Source organism: Gossypium arboreum, chromosome 11 (genome assembly GCF_025698485.1).
Source record: "Gossypium arboreum isolate Shixiya-1 chromosome 11, ASM2569848v2, whole genome shotgun sequence".
NCBI classification, from domain to species: domain Eukaryota; kingdom Viridiplantae; phylum Streptophyta; class Magnoliopsida; order Malvales; family Malvaceae; genus Gossypium; species Gossypium arboreum.
The window spans coordinates 1,551,036-1,574,372 of NC_069080.1; the positions used below are offsets into that span (position 1 = coordinate 1,551,036).

The 23,337-nt window shown below is 31.8% G+C and overlaps 4 protein-coding genes across 4 annotated transcripts; 2 read left to right on the forward strand and 2 right to left on the reverse strand.

Moving 5' to 3' along the window:
* Positions 1–2,388: 2,388 nt before the first annotated feature.
* On the forward strand, positions 2,389–3,233 carry LOC108456098 (NDR1/HIN1-like protein 26). The gene has a single exon (XM_017754693.2). The coding sequence runs from the start codon at positions 2,469–2,471 to the stop codon at positions 3,105–3,107; it is 639 nt and encodes a 212-aa protein (XP_017610182.1). The 5' UTR covers positions 2,389–2,468; the 3' UTR covers positions 3,108–3,233.
* Positions 3,234–6,283: 3,050 nt separating this feature from the next.
* On the reverse strand, positions 6,284–7,473 carry LOC108454866 (uncharacterized). The gene has a single exon (XM_017753468.2). The coding sequence runs from the start codon at positions 7,385–7,387 to the stop codon at positions 6,545–6,547; it is 843 nt and encodes a 280-aa protein (XP_017608957.1). The 5' UTR covers positions 7,388–7,473; the 3' UTR covers positions 6,284–6,544.
* An 861-nt stretch (positions 7,474–8,334) lies between these two features.
* On the forward strand, positions 8,335–9,587 carry LOC108456065 (uncharacterized). Its single transcript, XM_017754658.2, has 3 exons — positions 8,335–8,845; positions 9,007–9,093; positions 9,201–9,587. Exons 1-3 carry the CDS (start codon positions 8,453–8,455, stop codon positions 9,333–9,335), a joined length of 615 nt encoding a protein of 204 aa, XP_017610147.1. The 5' UTR covers positions 8,335–8,452; the 3' UTR covers positions 9,336–9,587.
* A 4,989-nt stretch (positions 9,588–14,576) lies between these two features.
* On the reverse strand, positions 14,577–16,877 carry LOC108454029 (NAC domain-containing protein 91-like). Its single transcript, XM_017752320.2, has 5 exons — positions 16,186–16,877; positions 15,807–16,094; positions 15,383–15,727; positions 15,028–15,282; positions 14,577–14,944 (listed from the first exon to the last, which is right to left on the reverse strand). The coding sequence occupies exons 1-5, from the start codon at positions 16,630–16,632 to the stop codon at positions 14,678–14,680; spliced, it is 1,602 nt and encodes a 533-aa protein (XP_017607809.1). The 5' UTR covers positions 16,633–16,877; the 3' UTR covers positions 14,577–14,677.
* Positions 16,878–23,337: the final 6,460 nt, after the last annotated feature.

Consider the following 23,337-nt stretch of genomic DNA (forward strand, 5'->3'; position numbering starts at 1 on the left):
TCTCAATATCTGCAATTTTTTTTCTCGAACGGCATCTCTTGTTAGAAAAACCCGACATTAACATTGATAAATTTTAGAAATAGGCCATCTCTGTTTGTAGATTTCATACCAGTAGCAAGTTCCAAGTTAAGTGTTGTTTGTTGGAGCTGCCATGGCTAATTGCTTGAAAATTCAATGTAAATAATCCCATCTTTATTTTGTAAACAAATACAGACAATTAGTGGGACATATGATCACACCAAAAATAGACACAATCTTCCCTAATATAATTTTTGTTATTGGATCTGGCTTTTTTTTGTCCATTTTGATCCTTAAACTTAGTAATTAGATTTATTTTAATTTTTAAGTTAAATTTTATCAAAATTTAATGACGTGATTAGTGTTATTAGAAAAAGACGGATTGAATGAATCAAGAACTGATTGATATAACAATAGGAATAAAAAAATTGAATCAATTAATCTGAAAACTACTTGAAATTGATAAAAATCAATTCAGTCTTAAAACAACCAAATCACTAAGTAAATCGAAAAAAATATTTTTTATTACATAGGCACGCTCTACAAGGAGATGATATATGTGATTGATCCAAGGGTTGCCGCTTTCTTACACTTTCCTCGGTGTTTTGTCACTTGCTCATTGTCTGAATCTGGTTGCTTATAGGTATTTTTTTCAAAATGGTATCAAGTTTTTAATGGAAATTTCCTGTAAATTCACTTTATAACCCTGCTGCCACCTCTCCCTGGACACCAACCACAAAAGCAAAAAAAAAAAAAAAAAAAACAAAGAAAGTTGAATGAAGAGTCAATAGTGATGGGGTCAGGCAGCTTTTGTATTTGATTGAAGGACTCAATAACTGGAATTGCTTTGCATTTAAAGCAAACCCTTTCTGGTCTAATTTGAAAGATGTTAATGAAGAGGGGTCCCTTTAGCTTATTTTTCTAACAAACCTGACTGACTAATGAGCTTCATGGGATTCATGAATTGTTTCTACCCTTTCCTTAGGGGCTACATCAACACACCCTTTCCATAAAAGCTCTTTTAAAAGGAGTTTCCATTGCAGATTCTTATTAATTTAAAATTAAATAAAAAGAAAGATATAGCTGTATGTATATCCTGCCCCTCAACAATCATCAAGTTTGTAATGTATATACTAAAAAGCCATTTACTTTTGGAAAAAAAGTATAAAACTTGTAATTCAAGCTTGTCGCATGTGGAGGGCCCAAGAGTAGCATTTGTAATCATGTTTTAGCTTTTTCTTATTAATATTTTTAATTGCGCTCGATTGGCGTGAATATTTTTAATAATATAAAAAGATATGAATTTGAATATTCTTAAACGTATTATTTTTTTATTTATGTATTAAAAATAACAGATATAATTAAAATTATTAAAAAAAATTCCAATTACTAGCACCCTCAATTTGTTTTCATTTTTTGGACTATTTATGCGACCTTAAACATATTAAGATCCACCCTATCTCACTTTTCTACTTATTGAGGTGATATTAGAACTAAGTCATAATTATATTGAACTCCAAATTATTCTTAATCGTCAACTTAATAAAAGGTACATTCCAGAAGTTAAAAGAGAGAGTGAATATCTGTTTAACCAAATCCCACCACCAAGTGGACCTGCCACTCAAAAGGATAAACTAACATTTAGTCCCTAATTTGGTAAGTTTTTTAATCTTGATTACTATTTTTTTTATTCACATTAGTTCTAGAAATTGACAAAATTTTCTAATTTGGTCTATGAACGTGGGTTCTATTAAGGTATTATGGCGTGACACTCCGTCACTTGAAACTCTTTAAAAAAAATAAAAAATTATTTTTTAAGAGTATTTTGTATAATTATTTTTAAATTTTTAGGTGAATCCATCTTCATCGACCATGTTGAGAAAAATTGTCAAAGTTTGGAATTAAACATGAACAAAAAGAGTTTAAGAACCTAATTGAATAAAATTTGCAAAATCAAGGACTAAATTTTGCTTTATCCCAAAGATTTTGTATTGGTTAAAATATGCCATAAGTACTTGTACTCTTATTAAATTTGGTATTTAATCTCTCTACTTTTCAAATTTTAAAATTTAGGTCAAATGATTAACGATACTATTAAATTTATTTTTGTTAAATTTAGGTTCATTACAACATCATTTTTTTTTAGGTTACACCTACCAAGTGAGTATTTTTTTAATTTCAAAATGTCACACCAATCAATTTAATAAAAAATAAAAAGTTAACAATATTAAACAATTGGACCTGAATTTTGGAATCGGGATAAGTAGAGAGACTAAATTCTTGGAAATAAAAATATAAAGATTAAATTCTAAATTTATGAATAGTAAAGCAACCTATATCAAATTTTAACCCTTTTGTATTCCTCCATTTATTAAAAGCCCGTTGCCACCTTCTCCCTCTGTAAAACCCACCTTCTCAATCTCTTTTCCTTGCATTCTACCCTCTCCCAAATGTCTCAAGTCTTCTCAAAATCCCCCAAACACTGCGCCGAACGACGACGTTTCACCATTTCCAAATACCACAAGAAACTCTTCTTCGCTTTCTCTTCCTTCTTGACCCTCCTTTTAGCCGTCATCTTCCTCATCTGGTTAACCCTTCACCCTTCCAAACCACAGTTCTCTCTCACTCAAGCGGATATCTATCAACTCAGCTTAACTCGCCCTTCCCTTCTTAACTCATCCATCCAACTCACTTTCCTCTCTAAAAACCCAAACAAAAGAGTCGCCATTTACTACGACCAGTTACAAGCTTACGCTTCATATAAAGGTCAACAAATAACTGTTGATACCTCTCTTCCTCCGTTTTATCAAGACCATGAAGAAGCCAACTTGTTGACTGCGTTTTTACAAGGAACGGCCTTGCCGGTGGCTCCGTCTTTTGGATACGAAGTTGGACGTGATCAGATCGCTGGTAAGATAGTTTTGAGCTTGAAAGTTAATGGGAAACTCCGGTGGAAAGTCGGGAGTTGGGTTTCCGGCCGTTACCGATTCAACGTTAACTGTGTGTCTATTATAGCGTTTGGACCTAATACTGTCCCAACGAGTCCATTGAGTTCAAATCGAGGGACTCAGTGTTCCACTACCGTGTGAGATAATACGTTATGTAAATATATATAGATAGATAGATATGTTTTCCCCTATGGATTTTTCTTCACTTCTTTTAAGGATTGCAATATTGTAATGTGATATATTCAAAGAAAAAAGCTTTGTTTAGAATGATTCACCATTTATCTTATCTTTATATGTTGATTATTGTGGTCTGGTTTTTAGCTTTTTCACATGCATGGTGGAGGATTTTAAAAAGAAGATGAGGCACTAGCTTTGCTTTTTATTCGTGGAAAGATGAGGGATTGTGTCACCTTTGCTACTTTGCTCGTTCCTCGTTCACTGAGCTTAAAAAGAGTTTTAATGGTGGATGAGATTCTAATCGAGAAGGGCAAAAGAAAGGCTGTAATACGATAACTTTGGTGGTTAAGGAATTATCAAATTCCATATCAACCCTTCATCTTAAATAATTTATAGACAATCCTCGGCTGTTATTAGGATGTAAAAATCGAGTGTAGTTCCAATACTGTTAAATATTATTTCCATCAAATATTTATTTTTAAGCTTGAATTTGATTTGAGATATAATTGAGTTATTTAAACTTAAATTTATTTATTAATTTTTATTCGGCTTGATAATTAAACTTAAGATTAATAATATATATAAATGGTAATAACATAATTTAATAATATAAAAATATGAAAAGTTTGATAAAATTTATGAGCTGTTCAAGCCTAGTATTACTAAACTCGAATTCAACTCGATCAATAAGAATAACTCAAGCTCGACTCAATAATTATCGAACATTATTAGTCATGACAAAATCTGAACCATCCATTTATATGACAAAATTCAAACTTAATTCAATAATTATCCAACAAAAACAATCGTTATTAGTCATGACAAAATCTAAACCATCCATTTACACCCCTAATTATTATTAATCATGACAAAATCCAAACCATGCAATAGATTTTGATTGATTCCAATTAAATGAGGCAATTTCCTTTTTGAAAAGTGGAGGCAAGGTGAAATAGATTTCAAATTACGATAATTCCTTATTCTATCCAACCTCACTATATAAAATTATCAATTTACTCTTATTTATGTGTAACTTTTATATTTTATGTTTAAGTATTTTTAAGAATTATATTTAATTATTCACTTGCCTTCAAAATTTGAAACTAATAAAAATCAAGTTGAGGTTGAATATATATAACATCCATAAAAGTAATAAGCATGGTATCCAACTCTAAAACAGTTATAGATTTCAGGGGTGAAATTGGGGGTGGCAATAACCCAACCCCTAAAATATATATATTTTTATTTAAGTCTTTTATTTTAAATTAATAAAAATAAACTTACACTACTATTTTTAAAATAATAAAATTTTAATTTATTTTTTTAAAAATTATAAAGATAAAAGACCACTAAAATGATAAAATTAAATTTTTATTGTCGTAATAATTTTAATTTAATTTCGACCCTCACCAAAAAAATTTTTTAACTTCGCCCATGATAAATTTGATAATATTCACTTCATTACCGATCGATATTTATCGATACAAACTATTAATGGTTTATAAAGATTAAATAAAAACCCGAGAATTATGATAAAGAATAACACATCCGCTTCTTAGATCTCTTGCTTGATTCTTAATAGGAATACATAAACATGTAATACCTTAAAACACTGTTATGTCGCATGAAAATATATAAACACGGCATGAATGTACAAATTATTGCGAAATGACTCGAGTCATTTGCTGAATAAATAGAGAGAGAAAAGAGATAGGAGAAAGAAAGTGCCAGCCCTTTATTAAAAGAAACTCATCTTTTTGTAAAGGGAAGAGAGATCAAGCGATATTGGGACAAAATCTTAGTTGCTTGTTGCAATTATTTTACAACTAATAATTGATTTGTACAGTAAGAAAATGTATAATACAGACAAAATACATTATTATCAGAAAAAAGCAGAAGAAAAAAAAGAGAGAAAGAGGGACTATTTTCTAAAGTGACCAAACTTTTAAGGATATATCAAAAAAGCTAGTGATTTGTGTCACCTGATGATCAGTTCTAATAATGTGAACGATGAACTAGGCTACGGAACTTCATAAAACTTATGCTTTTCACCTTTAATCTCCCCCGAAAGGGCAAACGGCAAAGTCTAGCACTTCAACCTATGTTGCTTCGGCTTTTCATTTTTCTTAAAGTTCTCACATCTTTTAGATGCATACAGATATGACCTTCAAAGATACTCTGAATATATTTGTTATATCCCTATGCCAGAATGTCACATGCAGTTACAAATAGCTTGGCGAACAATGCATCGCTTAGCAGGCAATGCCATAGCACCATCACCACGTCCCCATCAAGGACAATAGTCACATCAAGTCTAATCTCACTTAATGATCCCAACTCCCTACGCTTACCAACCTCCTATATAACAAAATCCCATTCGGCCCACTCCTCAAGGTAAAGAGTCAAATCCAGTCCACATACTAAACCAGGCTTAGAACCAGACTCTCCAAGGAGACCATCATGAAATGAGGTGTGAATCGCCTTCATAGTAGCGGCTCTCTGCACCCTTACAGTGCAAACCACTAAAAGTATAACAAGCCACCCGTACAGTGCACCATGTATAGTTGATACATGCTTATTAAAACTTTAGAATTGGTTCCCATAATGGTACCAGCTTCAACAGGCAAAAACCCGAAAGGGTCGTTCTCTAAGTTCCTATACCCTACTCAAATTGATACCAAAAGTACTTCCATCAAATCTATGCTCCATAGGAGTGAGAAAAGTTCACCAAATCAACTTGCTTCTTGTAAACTAAAAAAATCAATTCCTAAGTAAAGAGAAAATACTCCCAAGTTCTCGTAAGCAACTTCAAAAGAACTTATTCAATAAACCCTTTAAACGTAAGGACCTAGAAACTGAGCTCCTCTCAAGCCGTTATGGGAAGAAAGGATTCATAGTGTACAATTAACTTGTCTCTAACTCGACATTTGACCATAAGATCATAGATAGTATATTCGATGAAATTCGAGCAATACAGAGTGCTGATTGTCGACATTTTAGTCCTATAATCATTACTCTAACTAGAGATTTAGCAGCCATCATAGATTATCAAGTTAGAAGCTAATACTTTTAACATTTTATCAAACGAGTCCCTAAGCTCAACAATCTAACTACAATGGCTCCACAATTGAAACAATAGCTTATTGTAAATCAAAACTGATGATGGCATAAATTCAATGATACAAAAACAATGGTATATAGTATATACATACAAAATTGCAACAGTATATGAAACTCTGTTGTTTTGATGTATATTGCCATATATATAAGTTCAAATATTCCTTTTTTACTACACAAAAAATGGGTACTTTAATTCCATGATTAAACAAGCAGCAAAAACTAAAAACCCATAAAAACTTGGAAATAATTAAACCAAAATTCCTCATTCCATAAGTGGAAATTCAAGAATGAAGTGAATCAGAACTAACCCATTTCCAAAAATGCTTTCTTACAGACACTGCTTTCTCCAATTCCATGGTCCCATTCAAATCCTGGTACTCCTCTTGTTCATCAGTACAAAAATCTTCCTCCGGCAAACCTTCAACCCACGCGTCTACCGAATGCAAAACGTAGCGCGCCGGCAAACCCGGATACGACGCCGAATTACGCTCCTCTAGTTTCTTTATATAAGAACCCGGCACGATTCTGACCGACCCAGGATCAATTACCGAACCAAGCTCTTCTTTCACGGCACGAGCCACGGCTTCTTCAACGGTTTCATTGGGCTTCATTTTTTCCGACAGAGGTCTAAAACGATCCCTGAAGCTACCGTCAGACAATTGTTGTCGAGATTCAACGAGGACGAGGTCGTCTTTCCCCATCAGACGAACCGTAACGACGTTAACCGTACGGAGTGGAGGGGATGAATCGACGAGCGACGTTTCGCCTTCGGAGAGTTCTAGCCAGAGGTTGTGAACGTTTTTGGTTCCAGGCTTGACCCCCCACGAAGCTAACAAGTCGGAAGGTAACCGTGGTTTGAGCCAATCGGAGAGGGCTTGTGGGGTTGCGAAGGGGGGTCGAGAGTGAGACATGGATGGGATTTTGAGAAAACGACGTCGGTCTGAAGAAACGAAAGGAAGGAACTTGGCAAAAGAAGGATTGCGTTTAGTGGAGGAGATGAAGAAAAGAAGAGAAATTGCAGTGAGAAATACGTCGGGAAGACAAGGTGTTGGCTTTGGAAGGTTGAAGAAAATGGATTTGGCGTTGGGTAGGGATTTGTTTATTGATTGTGGCGGCCATGACATGTTGATGACGCCACTTCCTTGTTGCAGAAGTGGTGTTCGGCTTGTGCTTATGTGCAAAGAAGGGGAACTAGTACTGGTTTGAAGGGTTGGTTAGGCCCAAGCCCATAAATTATGTATTTTTTAAGGTTACTGAGGTAATCGTACAATTAATAATTAAGTTATAAAATTATTATTCAATTATTTATCAACAGTTACGAACCCTCAATATTTATAAATTAAGTTAATTTAGTATTGATTTTAAAAAATCAATGCTCAATATTTACATATTGTATTTTTTTGTATATTTTCGATTAAATTTAATTGATAAATTAGTTTTTAAGTGAAGAGGTAACAAATAAAAGTAAAATTAAAAAGAACATACCAAATCAAATAATATGTAAACGATAAGGATTAAATTTTTAAAATTAATACTAAATTGACATAATCTATTAGTGTTAAGCGTTAAAATTATTATTATGATAATTTTAAAATTTATCATTTCCTCTTTTAAGCGGTCATTTAACATCGTTAATCAAATAAAAAAATCAAATAATTAAGTGATATTTTTAACTTCTAATAAATGAATTATTAAAAGAAATAAGTATAAATTACTTAATAAATTAAAGTGAAATGAATTTTAAAATCATTCACACATAATAATTTGAGTTTTAAGAAAATAAAATATTAAGAAAGTTATTTGATAAACGACAATTTTTTATTAATATTCTAAAAATTTTAAAAATATTACCTGAAGTCTAATATATAAGAAAATATACAATTTTGAAAAGTTCAAAAGAAAATCAAGTGATTATATGAAAAATTCTGAAGTTCTGACATTTTAACGGAATTGAAATTTAAGGATCAAACTGAAAAAACTTTCAAATTCAAGGATTAAATATTAATTTATCTCTTTTCAAAACAAACGATCCACTTACAGATTTTAGGCTTTTATTACGGGGAATTAATTCAAATGCTTGTATGGGTTTTAGAGGGATCTAAAGCGCCCCCCAAACCCCTCCCAGCCAACGGTTGTCTTTCAAATTCCTTATTCAATTCAAGATTTCAAATTTTCCTTCCCTTATAATCATGAAGAAAATAAAGAAGGGTTTAAATCGACAGTTAAATCAGGGAAGCACACAAGGATCAATGGGAAAACGAAGAAAATCAAGCAAAAAGGGAACGACAATGGCGGAAAATGTAGTAATAGTACCTTCATCGGCGGAGAAAGGTATGACATTAAAGAACCCTACGTACAAAAAGCAAAGGAATAATGAAAATAATGAAGACCCAGAGGATCATCAAAGTCCGTTGAGATCTATATTTTGTTTGAAGAAGATCGTTGATATGAAACGGGTTGAAGAGACTGAGGATTGCTTTATTCTTGATTTTAATCCTTTTAACTCCATCGACATTGCTAAGCTTTCCGCCGTCAACGACGGCGATGAGGCTGATCTCTCCGTCGTCGCCGAGAAGGGCCAGGTTCTTTTTCTCTGTTTTTGTTACTTAAATTCAAATTCTTGTTAACATGGTCGTACACTTGATTGGAATAAAAACTTCAAATCAGTTCAATTTTTGTGCTCTGGGTATTATTATTTCCCCTAGAAAATAAACCCTAAAATGATTTTTTTTTTTGGGTTTAGGTGGCTTGTAGAGATTATCCACATTCAAGGCATCTATGTTTGCAATTTCCATTTGATACTACACCACATGACAGACATTGTCACCTGGTAATATATATGCAAAAGAACAATCCTTTTTCTTTTTTTACTTTAATGGCGGATTTATCTTGATTTTTGAGAAATTTTGTAATTTGGGGTTCTGTGTTTGAATGCAGTGTTACTGCTATGTTTGTGATTCAGCTGCACCATGTGAGTTTTGGGTGTTACATTGTGATGCTTCAGAGCATGTTGAGACTTGGAAATCTCAAAGGCAAGTGAGGATCCCTAAGGGTCAGCCTTCTAGATTTTGAAGAAACTCTCTCCATTTTGTGTCTATAAGCTCCTCCTTTTGCTAAAGTTTGGGTACAAGTTACTCTTATTTTCAAGTGATTTTGAATGAAGATCGAAGATCACAGGCTTTGTTTCTTTAAAGCTTGAAACATGTCTATGCTTAGTGTAGCTTGCAGAGTATGCATTGGTATATGTCTTAATATCAAGTTTTAACTTAATTCTCTCTTCGAAAGTGCAAAGAAGCGCTATTTCAAAATCTTATGACAGCTAAACCTTGATGTTCTTTTCATAGGCGAAAGTCGTCAATAATCAAATACGTGTAAAGACGATCAATTTTCAACTCTCTCTCTTTTATTTCGTTTGAGAGGGTAATTATATTAAAAGTCGAATTATATTTTAGTCTCTTTATAAAAAAATTTGAATAAATTAGATCTTAGACCAAACTGTTCTTGATATGAGGTATATATGGGTCATGTGTAATTACTATATTATTTTGTTCATCTCGTTAAAATTATTTGTTCTTTAAATTAACGTACATGTAGACCTGCTCATGAGTCGGATTACCTACTTAGGGAGACATTGTGAGTGCTATTATGGACCTTACCACTTCAGGTATTCTCGTCTTGCTGGCCAGCCGGTCAGTCTTGTTGGCTGTTGTCGATGAGTTATCGGAATTAGTATCCACATTTTAGTCATCGCAGTTGAGCTAGTTTACCATCTAATGTGTGGCTCAGATCGACTTTTTTTTTTATTTGTTATAAAATTTTGAGACAATTTTCTCTAATTTCATTATCACCATCTCTGTTACTAATTTCTGCTTTAAAAAATTACATAAATATTCAAGTTTTAAGAATTGGTGTAAAGAAAAACAAAATAATGGTTAAATTCTATTATTTCTAAAAATTTAATGTAACAAACATAATATTTACTAAAAATCTAATTAATACAATAATAATTATTATTTATATTAGTATCGAAATTTTAAAATTTAAAAGTATAAGTATAAAATTGATTTAATGGATTAAAAGTAATTAAATTTCGAAAAATAGTAAATAGCAAAATTTAACATGAATTTTAGAAGGCATTTAAAACGAAAACAAATCCTCCTCGTTTGAGACATGTTCCCAGTCAGTAGACGAGTCGTCATACCAATTTGTAGTGGGTTGATCACCGATTCCGGAACTACTACCAGGCCGTACCGTGCAACCGTACTGGACATTAAAGTCCCCCACCTCCGATTGTTCTCCAGCATGACCAAAGTTGAAGTCTTGATGCTGTGAAACTTCATCATCAGTATCGCAAGCTGTTTCAGTGGAGTTATCAACCTCATCATCACAAGATAACTTATCCTTCTCGTTAAGCTTGAAACTCGAGTCACTAGCGAAACCAGAAACCAGTTGGGTCAATCCGCTTTCGAGCTTAAATGATTTATCAACCTCGTCATCACAAGCTGTTGCTAGTGGTTCAATGGTCTTAGATGACTCATCGTTCTCGTTAAGCTCGAAACTCGACGTTTCGTCCTCATCGGATGAACCTTTTGACAAATCAAAAACAAGATAAATAAAATGAAAGATCTTCCCACAAAAAAAAGATGAAGAAAATCTAAAATTTTAACCTTTTTCATCGTCCAATTTAGATTTTTCGATTTCGGTCTTGGTGTTGATAAAGCGAGTCATGCAATTTACGGAACATAAAGCAGCTTCTGCTTCGAGCCATAAAGTCTTGTAAAACCGAACTTGTGGATCTTTCTCTTCTTTCACATTATAATCCTCCATAAGGATCTTCTTTATATTCTGTAAATTACCAAACAAGCAAGAGATTAGAATATAAATGTACATTCAAATGATATTGAATCAAATAAGTATTGACCTCAGCGGTCTTATCAATTTTCAGCTTCAAGTCACTATCGATGGAAACAGAATGATTGCCCTTCTCTTCTCGTTTCTGACTCGGAATAGAATCAGAAAGCTCACTAACCAATGCTGAATCTCGTACAATATTTTTCGAAATGCACGTATGAAGATTGTTGATTATTTCCTCGAACGATTTGTGCTCGTTTTCCTCTAATTCATACGTATAATTGGAACAAAGAGACAGAAGAAAATCTGATAAGCTAAGCATTCTATCTATCATAATCTTATGGTTAACCCTCCAAAATGATCTACTTAAGGGATTAAAATCACTGCGGATATGATTCGCCTTCGTATGAAAATCGGCTACACCTGCCTCGGAAAGACCACTAAACAATGATGGTTCTTGTCTGATACTTTTCGACATGCATGTATGAAGATTGTTGATTATTTTCTCCAAGGATTTCTGATCTTTTTCCTCTAATTCATACGTATGATCCGAACACCAAGACAGAAGCATATCAGATAATACAAGCATTCTTTCTAACAAAATACTATCACCGTAACTAGAAAATGATCTCTTGCTTAAGAAATTAGAATGCTTAGTAGAATCACAATTCGTCTTCGTATAAAAATCAGCAACACCGGCCTCGAATTTACCTTCTGCAAAACCTTGTTGAAGGGAAGTCTCCTTATCAAACTCATCCAATGACTGACTGAATAAAGAATAATCTTTGTTCAGATCCATTTTTCGAAGATTGGATCGTTTTCTAGTTGGTAAAGTAGGGAACAAATTGAATTTTGAAGGGGAGGTTGAACCATCTTTTACTTTCCCATTTTCAACACTCATTCTGATACTACCCGATGGTTTCCGTGGAGGAAGTTTAACGACGTCTGAAAACTTCATAGGCAGATAATTATGTGCTCTACCACGATCACGATCAAGTATTTCGTGTTTCTTTGCATCCTGCACGAAAACAGGCTTGGAAGTTCGAAATGGAGATTCATCATAAGAAGTTGATGCTCCTTTAGAGAACATATTTGGTGGTTTTGAAAGCTTTTCGGCTACTGATGGTTTGCCAGTCGAGTTTTTATCGATTCCATTGATGCCGTTATTAAGATTTTTGAACGAGAGGGTATCGTTTGCCGAAGAAAATGCATCAACGGGTGATGGTGGTGGTGGTCTAAAAGCAATCCCAGGTGAAGTTTTTATGGAAGGTATAGGGTCACTTGGAGTAATGCCATGCCAACTTAGTGGATTCTCATATGGGTTGCTGAATGGAACTTGATTCGTATTGTAATTTCTAGGTAGCAGAAAATCAGATTCAAGGGAATGAGGCCCTGCAATTTGATACCAAAAACAAAACATTATGGAAATTCAAGCTTTAAGTGCATTTAAAGACAATCGTCAATGAAAATTTGTATCAATAAATATTTAAGATGGTTGAATTCCACGACAAATTGGTATTGTGGGTCAAATTGATATTTTATCTCTTAGTTTTGGGAAAAGTCCAAATGCCTAAAGTAAGTTAACAAAATGTAAGTGTCTTCTTAACAAAATTTAATTTAAATCGAGATTCTATAACTTATTTAGGGATTTGATGATTCGAAAGATCAAAACCCTCAACATAACAAAATTTTAACAATAAATTTACTTAATTAAATATGACATATATACATATATGATAATATCTAAGATTAGATCTTATTATAATTAAATTTATGGAATTTTTAAATAATAGATATGGTTAATGATTTTATATGACATAGGTTAGTGTTAATTTAAAAGCATCCATATAATGAGATAATCCACACGTGTTACATATAAACCATACCAAGATTGTAAGGATCCATGCAATTATTATAAACCGGCTTTGTTTTCTCCTAATCAAAAAAGCCACCACGGTCACCACCACCACAATCCCATAGAGGAATATGGTCCAGGCTGGTTCGCGTTGGTAAGCCATAAGAAGGATAACGATGGGTTTTGGGTTGAAAAATACGAAATGGAGTGGAAATTGAGTGAAAATCCATAGGAGTGAATTCAAAAGGTTGATAAGCATCATCAATCCGCCGCCAATTCATGGATTGATTCAAATCAATAAATGGAATCGACTGCCGGTTATTAACAGTGAACGACAGCGGTGGTAAATTCGATGAACTTGAAGACCCTATTTCATAATTGTTTACACCGTAAGGATCAAATTTCATCTTACCTTAATTCAGAAAAAAAAAAACGAAAAGCAAAAGAGAATTCAATAACAAAAAAGAAAAATTTTCCTATATGTGATTTCATAGAACAATAAAGTTAATTTGCATTAGGTATTTATTGAAGCTTTTAGATAGAATAAATATGATTTTAAAATAATAGAGTTTACATTAGTTATTAATTTAATTCAGTCTTTAAGATAGAGTAGGATTAGTATTTGACCATATTTAATAGATTTAAGATTTTTAAATTTTTATATAAAAAAAACAGAAAAGATATCATATAGATTCTCTATGGAAAAATAAATATATATAAATAAGTTTTATAATTTTTTTAAACCTTAAATCTATTAGATATGATCAAATGCTAATTCTATTTTATCAATTAATAACTAATGTAAGCTCTACTACAAATATATTAAATAAGCAGGAGATGAAACGGCACGTGTTGTTGTCTGGTATTGTCACATGTTTTAAGCTTAAAGTTGTTTAAAAAAGAACTTAAGTACTAATCTGGGAAGAGTGAATAAGATCAAGTACTAAATTTATATTTTACTGTTTATTATATTAATACATAATGTAACCATTGCACTCTATCAAGAATTCTTTAAATGTGAAACATTTATTTTAATGGTTTAGTGTATTTGATATTTTATATTTTTAAATTTATTTTTATACAAACGAGCTGAGTCGAGCTTAGGCAAAATTTTAAGCTTATTTTCAAGACAGCCAGACCCAAACTTATCAAACGAGTTTGAAATTACGGCTCGGCCTATGATCATCTCTGACCATACTCAATAGAAAATTGAAAAAGAAAGCCAAGAAAATTACTTTAAAATAATTTTAATTATTAGGTATATTATTTGATAGCGTATTAATTATGAACTAAATTTGGGAGAAAATTTTGATTTTATTAAATTAATTTCATCGATGTTTTATTTGTAAAATATAAATATATAAATTTTTATTCAATTTGGTACCCAAATAGTTTAAATTGATATTTGAGCTAATTTAAAATGAAGTCAAATTTAAGTACCAATTTAAACAAAAAGCAAAATTCAAGTAACTAATTGGATAAAAAAGTTTTAAGTACCAATTTGAAAATGTAGCAAAATCTACAAAATAGAAAACTAAATTAGTTTAGATGATTTCGAATCAATTAATAAATTGCATTTTATTGGGAATCAGTTAAGTAAATCTTAATTTTGTTTTAACTCGAATTAATTAATTTGCATATATCAATATTGTAAATATGATTAATAGTTTAATTACTAACAAAAAATCAACACAAAAACAGCATCAAATTACAAAACATTCAATGTGCTAACCAAAGCTACAAACAAGATTAACATTACAGCAACGACCCGAAACATAATAACACTGAACGGCTTATGCTGGCGACGAGCTGAAAACCTCTTCAAACATCGATATGAAACCGCTTCAGAGACTGGAATCTTGCTCTTCGACCTCAAAACATCTCTTTTGCTTGTCTCAAAAATCTGGGGTTCGTCCATGGTCCTTCGAGCAGCATCGTTGCCAACACTGATATACTCTTCCATGGCTTTTACACCCTGTAAAAGACAACTCTATTAATGCCCAAATATCTGGATTTGGCAATGGCTTAACACTATGTCATAGTTTACAAATTTCTCACCTTCGTAAGGATGGGTTTCGAGTCATGTTCTTTCTCTTCAAAGCGAGGTGAATGGACCACAAGTTTACACCTTCTCGATGCAATACCCTGTGTGTCGAAGTTCTCTGTGTCTGGCTGAATTCGATGAGCACGAGATCGAATCCTGATGGTAGGTGCAGTGTCGACGTTACAAGCTGTGTTCACATGGTTGCTTGGTTCTCCATTGCTATTTAGCACATTATAGAATGCTCCTCCGTTGGCAGTTCCAGTCCCAGGCTGTATGAATTTTGAATAGGAGTTCAATGAGGCATTTCATGATTTCAATGAATATTGAGACAGTAAACAAATATGTAACAAGCTTGGTTCTACTACTCACCAATACTCGAGCCGGTTCAGCATCAGGTTTGCAATACAATCCACCATTTGTACCAAAGGCCATTGACTTTGGGGTCTCGGTTTCAATAACTGAATTCCTTCGACTGCTTGAGTCGTCGCTGTAATAGTCATCCGAATTATTCAGGATAGAGTTCATGAATTCAGCATCATTTTCGTTTGTGCCATGCTCGAACTTCACCCCACCAAAACTGTTCCCGACATGGTCAAACATCCAAGGTGCCCCCTCGGCTTCGATCTGCGAATGCAATGGTGAAAAAAGCTTCCAATCCAATGGCTCCATCATTGGATCACAAATTTGAAACAAAGCTTCTCCAAGTAGATCCACCTGAAAACCACATCAAACCACATAAGCACTACAGCAATGATTGCAAAACCCAAATCCAAATCCAGTTCCATTTTCTCACCTGTGCAGGTGCCGTTTCTTCCAGTTCACAAGCATTAAACCCATCGTTGTTGCAGTCAAATATAGGTGCAACGGCTTCATTACATAAACCCACAGGCCGAGTTTCGTCGGGAACTTTTCCGGCTCCTCCGTCGGGAACTTTTCCGGCTCCTCCTTCCACCGAAGGCCCGTCGAACTCCGATTGCACCTCTTCCGTATGAGAAGAGGCCCCAGGATCAACATCATCACCATTAATATCTTCAATAGTCTCATCTTGTTTCTTGAACAAACGACAAATTACAAAAGGATTCTACACAACAAAACAAATTAACCCATCAAATTCTGAATTAAAAAAAAAAACATAACAATCAAAAGAATTAAGAAAGACCCAGTAATCGAACCTGTCCAGGCTTGGTTCCATCAAGTTCATCAAGAGTAGTACGGTACTCATGCATAACCCAATTAGTTCGCTTCCCTTTAGGAGCCCGACCCGTATAAAACACCAAAGTTTTCTTCATGCCAATCAAGCAAGACCCAGACTTTATCTTTCTATCCTTACCCGTAGCCTTCCAATAACCCGCCTCGGTAGCCCTATTAAGCCGGTTTCCATTCGGATACTTCCGGTCCAGTGGGCAAAAGAAAAACCATTCCGGGTCACGAGCCTTTACAGCAGACAAATGAGGCAAATCCCACGGTTCGCATTTACAAACATCAACTTCCCGTATAACCCCGATCTCATCTTTCCTTTTCCCGTTCACTTTAGCTCGCAAGTAAAAATCGATTAACTCCTCGTCCGTTGGTCGGAATCTGATTCCGATTGGCAGTGAATTCAGTGAGATAACAGCCATGGTAAACTGCTGTTAATCCCCCAAATAAAGGATCGTTTGAAACCCAAAAAGGAGGAGGAGATTCAAAGCATAAAGGATCGTTTGAAACCCTAAAAGGAAGAAGATTCAGGGCGAATTAGTATTTGGATTTGAAAGAGTTTAAGCGAAAAGGAAGATGTCCCCATAGGCCATTTTTATTGGGCATATATTATAAAGGAAACCACTTAAAAAGTTACCGATTATTTTTTTTTTTTTCAATTTCAGTTGTGCCCGCGTTTCAACTCGGATATTCCGCGTACTTACTTGTCAGCTAATCTATTTTTTTGCCCTTATGTTGTGTTTTATGTTTTTATTACCGTTCTTTTAAATAATAAGGTAGTAAAATTTTTAAATTATCACGTTTTAACGAAATTTAAATTCAAAGATAAAAGAAAAAATGGATATAACGTGCACATAAATTTCTTTTTGACATTTTTAAGATTTTAGACGAAAAATAAATTGCACTTTTTTAAAAATTATAAAATATAATACAATAAAAATTAAAAAGTTTTGGAGTCCATAAAGTATTTATAGTGAAAATTAAAAGCCTTAAATATTCAATTAATTTATTTTAATTTAAAATTATTTTATCATATTAAAAATTAAAAGAATAATTTTGAGTCCTTTTTAATTTTAGACTCTGGATGACTGCACTCTCGTATAATTTGAGGACCAAGCCTGCATGGACAGTCTATCGTCGGAGTACAATTTTTTATCAAAATTTTCACTCATCCTTTTTTATTATTATCAAAATTAAAAATTTATTCGATTATCGATAAAATTACCCCGAGAGTCCCTTTCTCTTATTTTTCTTTATTTCTGTCCAAGGACGTAATTTTGGTGAAAATTTAAAGGTAGCATTGAAGCCAAGTGGAGTCCTGAGTAAGGTAGGGAATAAGCTTTTTTTTTTTCCTACGTGGAGAAAACTCAGAAAAGACTCCTACCGTAACCGTGGGGGTATATATGAGCTACGTGGCAACATATGAAAATGCTTCGGATATTTCTTTTTTTCTTTTGGTTTCTTAATTTGATTTTTAATGAAATTTAATCTAAACTTATTTATGAATCAAATTATTTGTCCAAATCCAAAGACCCATTTGAAATTTTAAAAGGTTTAGGTAAAAAAATAAGCTCGTTTAAAATATAGGTTAGACTTGGATTTAAACATTTAAGGTCTGAACTTGATCTGCTTTTAAGTTTGTAATATTTTATATTCTTGTTGTTTTTAATATATTATGTAATTTATAAACATAAAATTTAATCTATTGTAGTACAAATACTAAAAAAATGTTAAGATAACTAAATATAAAATTTTAATAAATAAAAATCTAAAATCATTAAATATTATATAAAAATAATTTAATATATAATTTTAATTTTAAAAATAATATGAACAAATAAAAAATGATTTTGGGTTAACTATTTATAAATATAGGGTAATTTAAACAAAATTTTAAGCTCATATTTAAGGTTGGGTCAAACTTGAATAAACATAAAATATATTAATATCATACTTAAATCCAACTCAAATCCAACTTGACCTGACTTACATATTGAAAAATACTAAAACTCATAAAAAGTGTTTACTTTAAAAATTAGACTAGTAATGAATAAAACAATATGTAAATATAAAATAAATTAATTTGTTCAATATTTATTAAGAAACTTGAAATTGAAGATTGTGAAAGGAAGTGAATTATAATTTTCACCCACACAACTGTAACTGGAAAATGATTCATTCCACACAGAAAATAAGTATGAAAAGGGTAATTACTGAACCATTTTTCAGGTTAGATTTGAAAGGAAGAATGTTTTTTTGTTTCTTATGGTAAATAATTAAAGGGACAATCACAATGGAATTTCTTTTGAATTCTTTTTAATTTTATATCATAATTATGTCTACAATGTTATCAATAAAACTTATTTTGAATTTATTTAATATATTTATATATTCGTAATATTTTCAGTGATTATATAACTCATAATAAAAATTATTGATAGAATTTTTTATTAAAAAATTTGGAAATGATAGGTAAATAAATAAGTATATATTTATCAATTAAAATTATTTTATTTTTAATATTATATTGTCTTTTAAATATTCTTCATTTAAAATTTTTATTTTGTTTAATAATGTGAAATGTTTGAAAATAAGTAACATAAAAATTTTAATACTTAATTTCTCAATACATACTCTTTTCAGCTTATCAAACAATATTACATTTGTGTTATGAATTAATTGTATAACAACTCGATAAAAAATAAAAATATTTTAATTATAAATTTAAAATGAATGTGATTAAATTGAAAGTTGATATCCATTTGAATATTGTTTTAACATGATTTTTATTGAAATTTCTCTTTGACAAGTGTCATATCATTTAATATAAAATGATAATAAACTCAATGTTTTTAAATAAAATTTGATTAATGTGTATAATAAAAATAGAATAAAAAACTTATTTTTATTTAAAATTTAATACAACTTGAATCTAAATTTAATCTCGAGAGTCGAATATTGCATTTTAGATTATTTTATTGAAGAAGTTGCCCACTATTATCATCAATTTGATTGAGTAGCCCAAAATGTTTGTGGTAAATAAAGAAAGTAATTTACGAAAAAAGAAAATAAATAAAGTAGAACATAGTCCTAAGCGCGGCGGTCAACAAAGCTGTCGTGTTCAACAGAGACAAGGTTTTTTGAGTTCCCAAACAATCAATCAAATATCCTACCATTTCATTGCTTAATCTACAAGTAAAAGCTTTTGCATGCAAAATTATAGAATGCAAGACTAGGGCTCAATCAATGTTCCGCATCCGTAGATTAAATTGAAAATTTGTATTAGTTAAAAAAATAAAAAATCTATTAATTTGTAAGTAGATATAAATTAATTAAATCAGATTTTATTAAAAATCGATTAAATTAATTTTTTATAATTTTATAATTTTATTTATTTTGAATCAATTAAACTGAAAATTAATGATTTGATCAATTTGATTATTGATCTAATTTTAAAATATTGAACATAGTAAATTTATCGATCAAATTAGAGAGTATGTGTAACAGCTAAATTTTTCAGTGGTGTCGGAAACAGTGATTCGAGATCACTAAATTCGACGAGTAAGTTTAGAAATTTTAACAAATAATAATTATAGGCCAAGCGCGAACTTAAAAGAATTATTTTTAATTAGTGAATTTTACGATTTTAAAAGAATTAATCAGGTAAATTTGGTTGAAAACGAGGTATCGAGACCTGAAATTTATAAACCGAGCCATAAATATTTTTATAAATATTTATGGAGTGTTATTAAGTTAGTATTAAAGTTTCGTTAGAAAATTTTAACGTTTGATTAGTCAATTAATTAAAAATGACTAAATTGAAGGGAATAAATTGTTTTATTATCTAAATTAATAAATTGAATGAAATTATCAATTTAAGATTGGGTAAAATTTGGGAAAATGATAAATTACCAATATGCCCCTAAATCTTGGTATTTCTGCAATTTAGTCAGGTAGGTTCGGATACCCTGAATGAGCATGTAAATATAACAATTTAAGTATTGTATCGTATTTTATATGATATTTTGAATTGAATATATGAAAAGGATGTTACATGAAACACGAAACATGAATACTAAATAATATAAATTAATTGAAATTATTCTAAAAATTTCGGTAATGCCTCATATCCTATCCCGGTCTCAGGTACGGGTATGGGGTATTACGTTTAATGGTATCAGAGCTAAGGTTTAGTCGGTTCTCGGACCGAACGTAGCATATGTGAAGTCTAGAAATACATGCCATTATATAACTTGTGATAAGATAATGTAATATCTTCCAACTCTGATGAGATTTATTTTACTTAAAGATAGAGATACTTTCCCAACCAAGCTAATTACGATAATGTTGAAAGCGATACTCAAATATATGAGCAAAAGTAGACTATGATGAGTCGGAACTCATAAAGGTATGAATAAATGTTATATTTAAATTTATGTGTATAGTAAGTAAAATTTTAAGGTAAGTATTAATATTGAATTGAATTTGTATGGATATATATGATTGATGTGGAAATAGAATTTTGGATATATGTTATATTTGAAAATTTTATTGATTGGGAATGTGATGAAATTGATATGAATATATGATTAATTGAAATGTGTATTGATTGGAAACTGGAAAGTGAATTGAATACCCTATTAACTGCATCTGGATCGAGTCGAATATAGTTGGCATGCCATAGGATTTTGAGAAGGATTTGGAGATGAGATTTGGATATGTTGATGTTTATATCCTTGGATTTATCGAAGAGGCACTTTGTGCTATTCGGTGTGTTTTGGATGGATTATATTATTCTGGTGTGTTTGGGAGGATTATATGATACTGGTGTGTTTTGGTTGGACATTTTGGTGTGTTTGGATGGAATCCGTGTATCCGCCAAAATCCGAGTCTTGTTAATAGGAGTAAATATGAATATTAAGTGAAATTGAGATGAGAATTGAATTCCCTATTAACTTGTCGGACTAGTCGGATATAATTGGCATGCCATAGGAACTGGAAGTGTACAGGATTTGTCGGCTATACTGATCAGGCACTTTATGTGTCGTATTTCGGACACCTTGTGTGTCGATCGTGCACCTCGTGTGTCGTTTTAGGCACTTATGTGTCGATATCGATCAGATACTACGTATCGCTTTTAGGCACAATGTGCCGATCGGTGTGTTTGGTTGGATCCGTGTATCCGTCTGAGTCCGAGTTATGTTAATAGGGTTGAGTAAATGAAATGAGAAATCGAATGAATTTGATCGAATAAACTATTGAAAGTGTGAAAAGTGGAATTATGAAAAGAAATGTGAATTGTGAATCAAGTAGAGATATGAGATTGAAAGCTTGAACCAAAGGTTCATGAATTGATTAAAGATAATATAGATGATATATGATGCCATTTGATGAAAGACTATTGCGAGATATGAAATTAAAGCATAATTAACACATATGACTTATATTGTTACATGTTTGATGTCTATTATTTATTATAGTATTTATAATTTGAATTATGGTAATACCACTTGAGTACAAACATACTCAACATATGATTATATTATTAGAATTCAAATTATTTATTATTATTAAGTGTTAAATCCCTATCACTCCATATGAGATTCAATTCTATTATGTTTGGAAAAAGAAGTCGATGGTGAAACTTACATGAGTCTATTCTTCTGTCTCTTCCGATTTTCTCTGAGAAATCATTTGGATATTTATTATTATTTTCGTATGAGTTATGTTCTCGAATTTCTGGTATGGTATCGTATTTTGGAGTTCTTTATCTCAATTTTCCTATCACTCTTATTTCGTAAATTATCGATCATGATTTATCCTTAAAGTATGTTCTTTGGTTTATGATGACTATGTCTATTATGATAAGACTATCCGTGTCTGTTTGGCATGTCTACGATGTTATGTGCCCAACATGTTTGATTAAGTAAATTTTATTCAAAACTGAATAAGTGTGTGTTTATGTACACTTGGTTGAATAAGTATGATTAGTAAGTTCATATGACTAAATTTAATGTCGTGATATGAAAATTTCATGAATGATATAGTATATTATTGCATATGAATGTCATTAAACTGTGATAGTTGTAAAATGATATTTGAATAAAAGTACAAATTAAGTGGAACAACGGATTTGAGTACTTTCGTTCAGTGGCTAAGACGAATTGACGGAAAAGACCATTGTTGGACCATGGCATCAATGTGATATATGATCTGTGTAAGACCATAGCTGAGCTATGGCATCAGAGGTATGTAATTACGTGCTTCCATATAAGACCATATCTGGGATATGGCATCAGTGTGATATGTGATTCGTGTAAGACCATGGCTGGGCTATGGGTACGGTGTGTGATATGTGACTATGTACAAGACCATAGTTTTACTATCGCATGATGAAAACGAAGTACTCAATTCCGAAATGGTTCCCTAAATTGATTAAGAAAGGTAAGTGATAAATGGACTTAAAAGATTGAAATTGATTAATTGTTGATATTGAGCTAAACTAAGTGAATTCATTGTTTGAAATTGTCGATGGCAGAAAATATTGATAGACTATATAAGTGTAAAAATTTTCTTGAAGTGAATTATGTGAAAACGATGATGTTATATATGAATGTCAAGTCATATGTGTGTAGTTATGAGAGTTAAATTAGAGGCTTTACGACCTCACCCCCTTACTAGAGTTGTAATTATGAGGGAATAAGTGAGATTTTGATGATATGCTCCGACACTGTATGCTACAGTCTAAAGGTTATTGGGAAGAGGTGTTTGAGATTAATCCGGTTGTGATTCTGAGAAATTTTATGGAAGTTTTTCATTAGAATTGAAAGCAAACTTTTCTGGTAAGATTTTCGGGGACGAAAATCCCTGAAGGGGGGGAGAGTTGTAACAGCCAAATTTTTCAGTGGTGTCGGAAACAGTGATTCGAGATCACTAAATCCAACGAGTAAGTTTAGAAATTTTAACAAATAATAATTATAGGCCAAGCGCGAACTTAAAAGAATTATTTTTAATTAGTGAATTTTGCGATTTTAAAAGAATTAATCAGGTAAATTTGGTTAAAAATGAGGTATCGAGACCTGGAATTTATAAACCGAGCCATAAATATTTTTATAAATATTTATGGA

Excerpts from the sequence above, each read along its gene's own strand:
- LOC108456098 (XM_017754693.2), top strand. The coding sequence starts at position 2,469 with ATGTCTCAAGTCTTCTCAAAATCCCCCAAACACTGCGCCGAACGACGA.
- LOC108454866 (XM_017753468.2), bottom strand. The coding sequence starts at position 7,387 with ATGTCATGGCCGCCACAATCAATAAACAAATCCCTACCCAACGCCAAA.
- LOC108456065 (XM_017754658.2), top strand. The coding sequence starts at position 8,453 with ATGAAGAAAATAAAGAAGGGTTTAAATCGACAGTTAAATCAGGGAAGC. Across the intron at positions 8,846-9,006 it reads TCGTCGCCGAGAAGGGCCAG|GTGGCTTGTAGAGATTATCC; the intron begins GTTCTTTTTCTC and ends TTTTGGGTTTAG. Across the intron at positions 9,094-9,200 it reads ATGACAGACATTGTCACCTG|TGTTACTGCTATGTTTGTGA; the intron begins GTAATATATATG and ends GTTTGAATGCAG.
- LOC108454029 (XM_017752320.2), bottom strand. The coding sequence starts at position 16,632 with ATGGCTGTTATCTCACTGAATTCACTGCCAATCGGAATCAGATTCCGA. Across the intron at positions 16,095-16,185 it reads ATGGAACCAAGCCTGGACAG|AATCCTTTTGTAATTTGTCG; the intron begins GTTCGATTACTG and ends TTTGTTGTGTAG. Across the intron at positions 15,283-15,382 it reads CTGAACCGGCTCGAGTATTG|CCTGGGACTGGAACTGCCAA; the intron begins GTGAGTAGTAGA and ends AAATTCATACAG.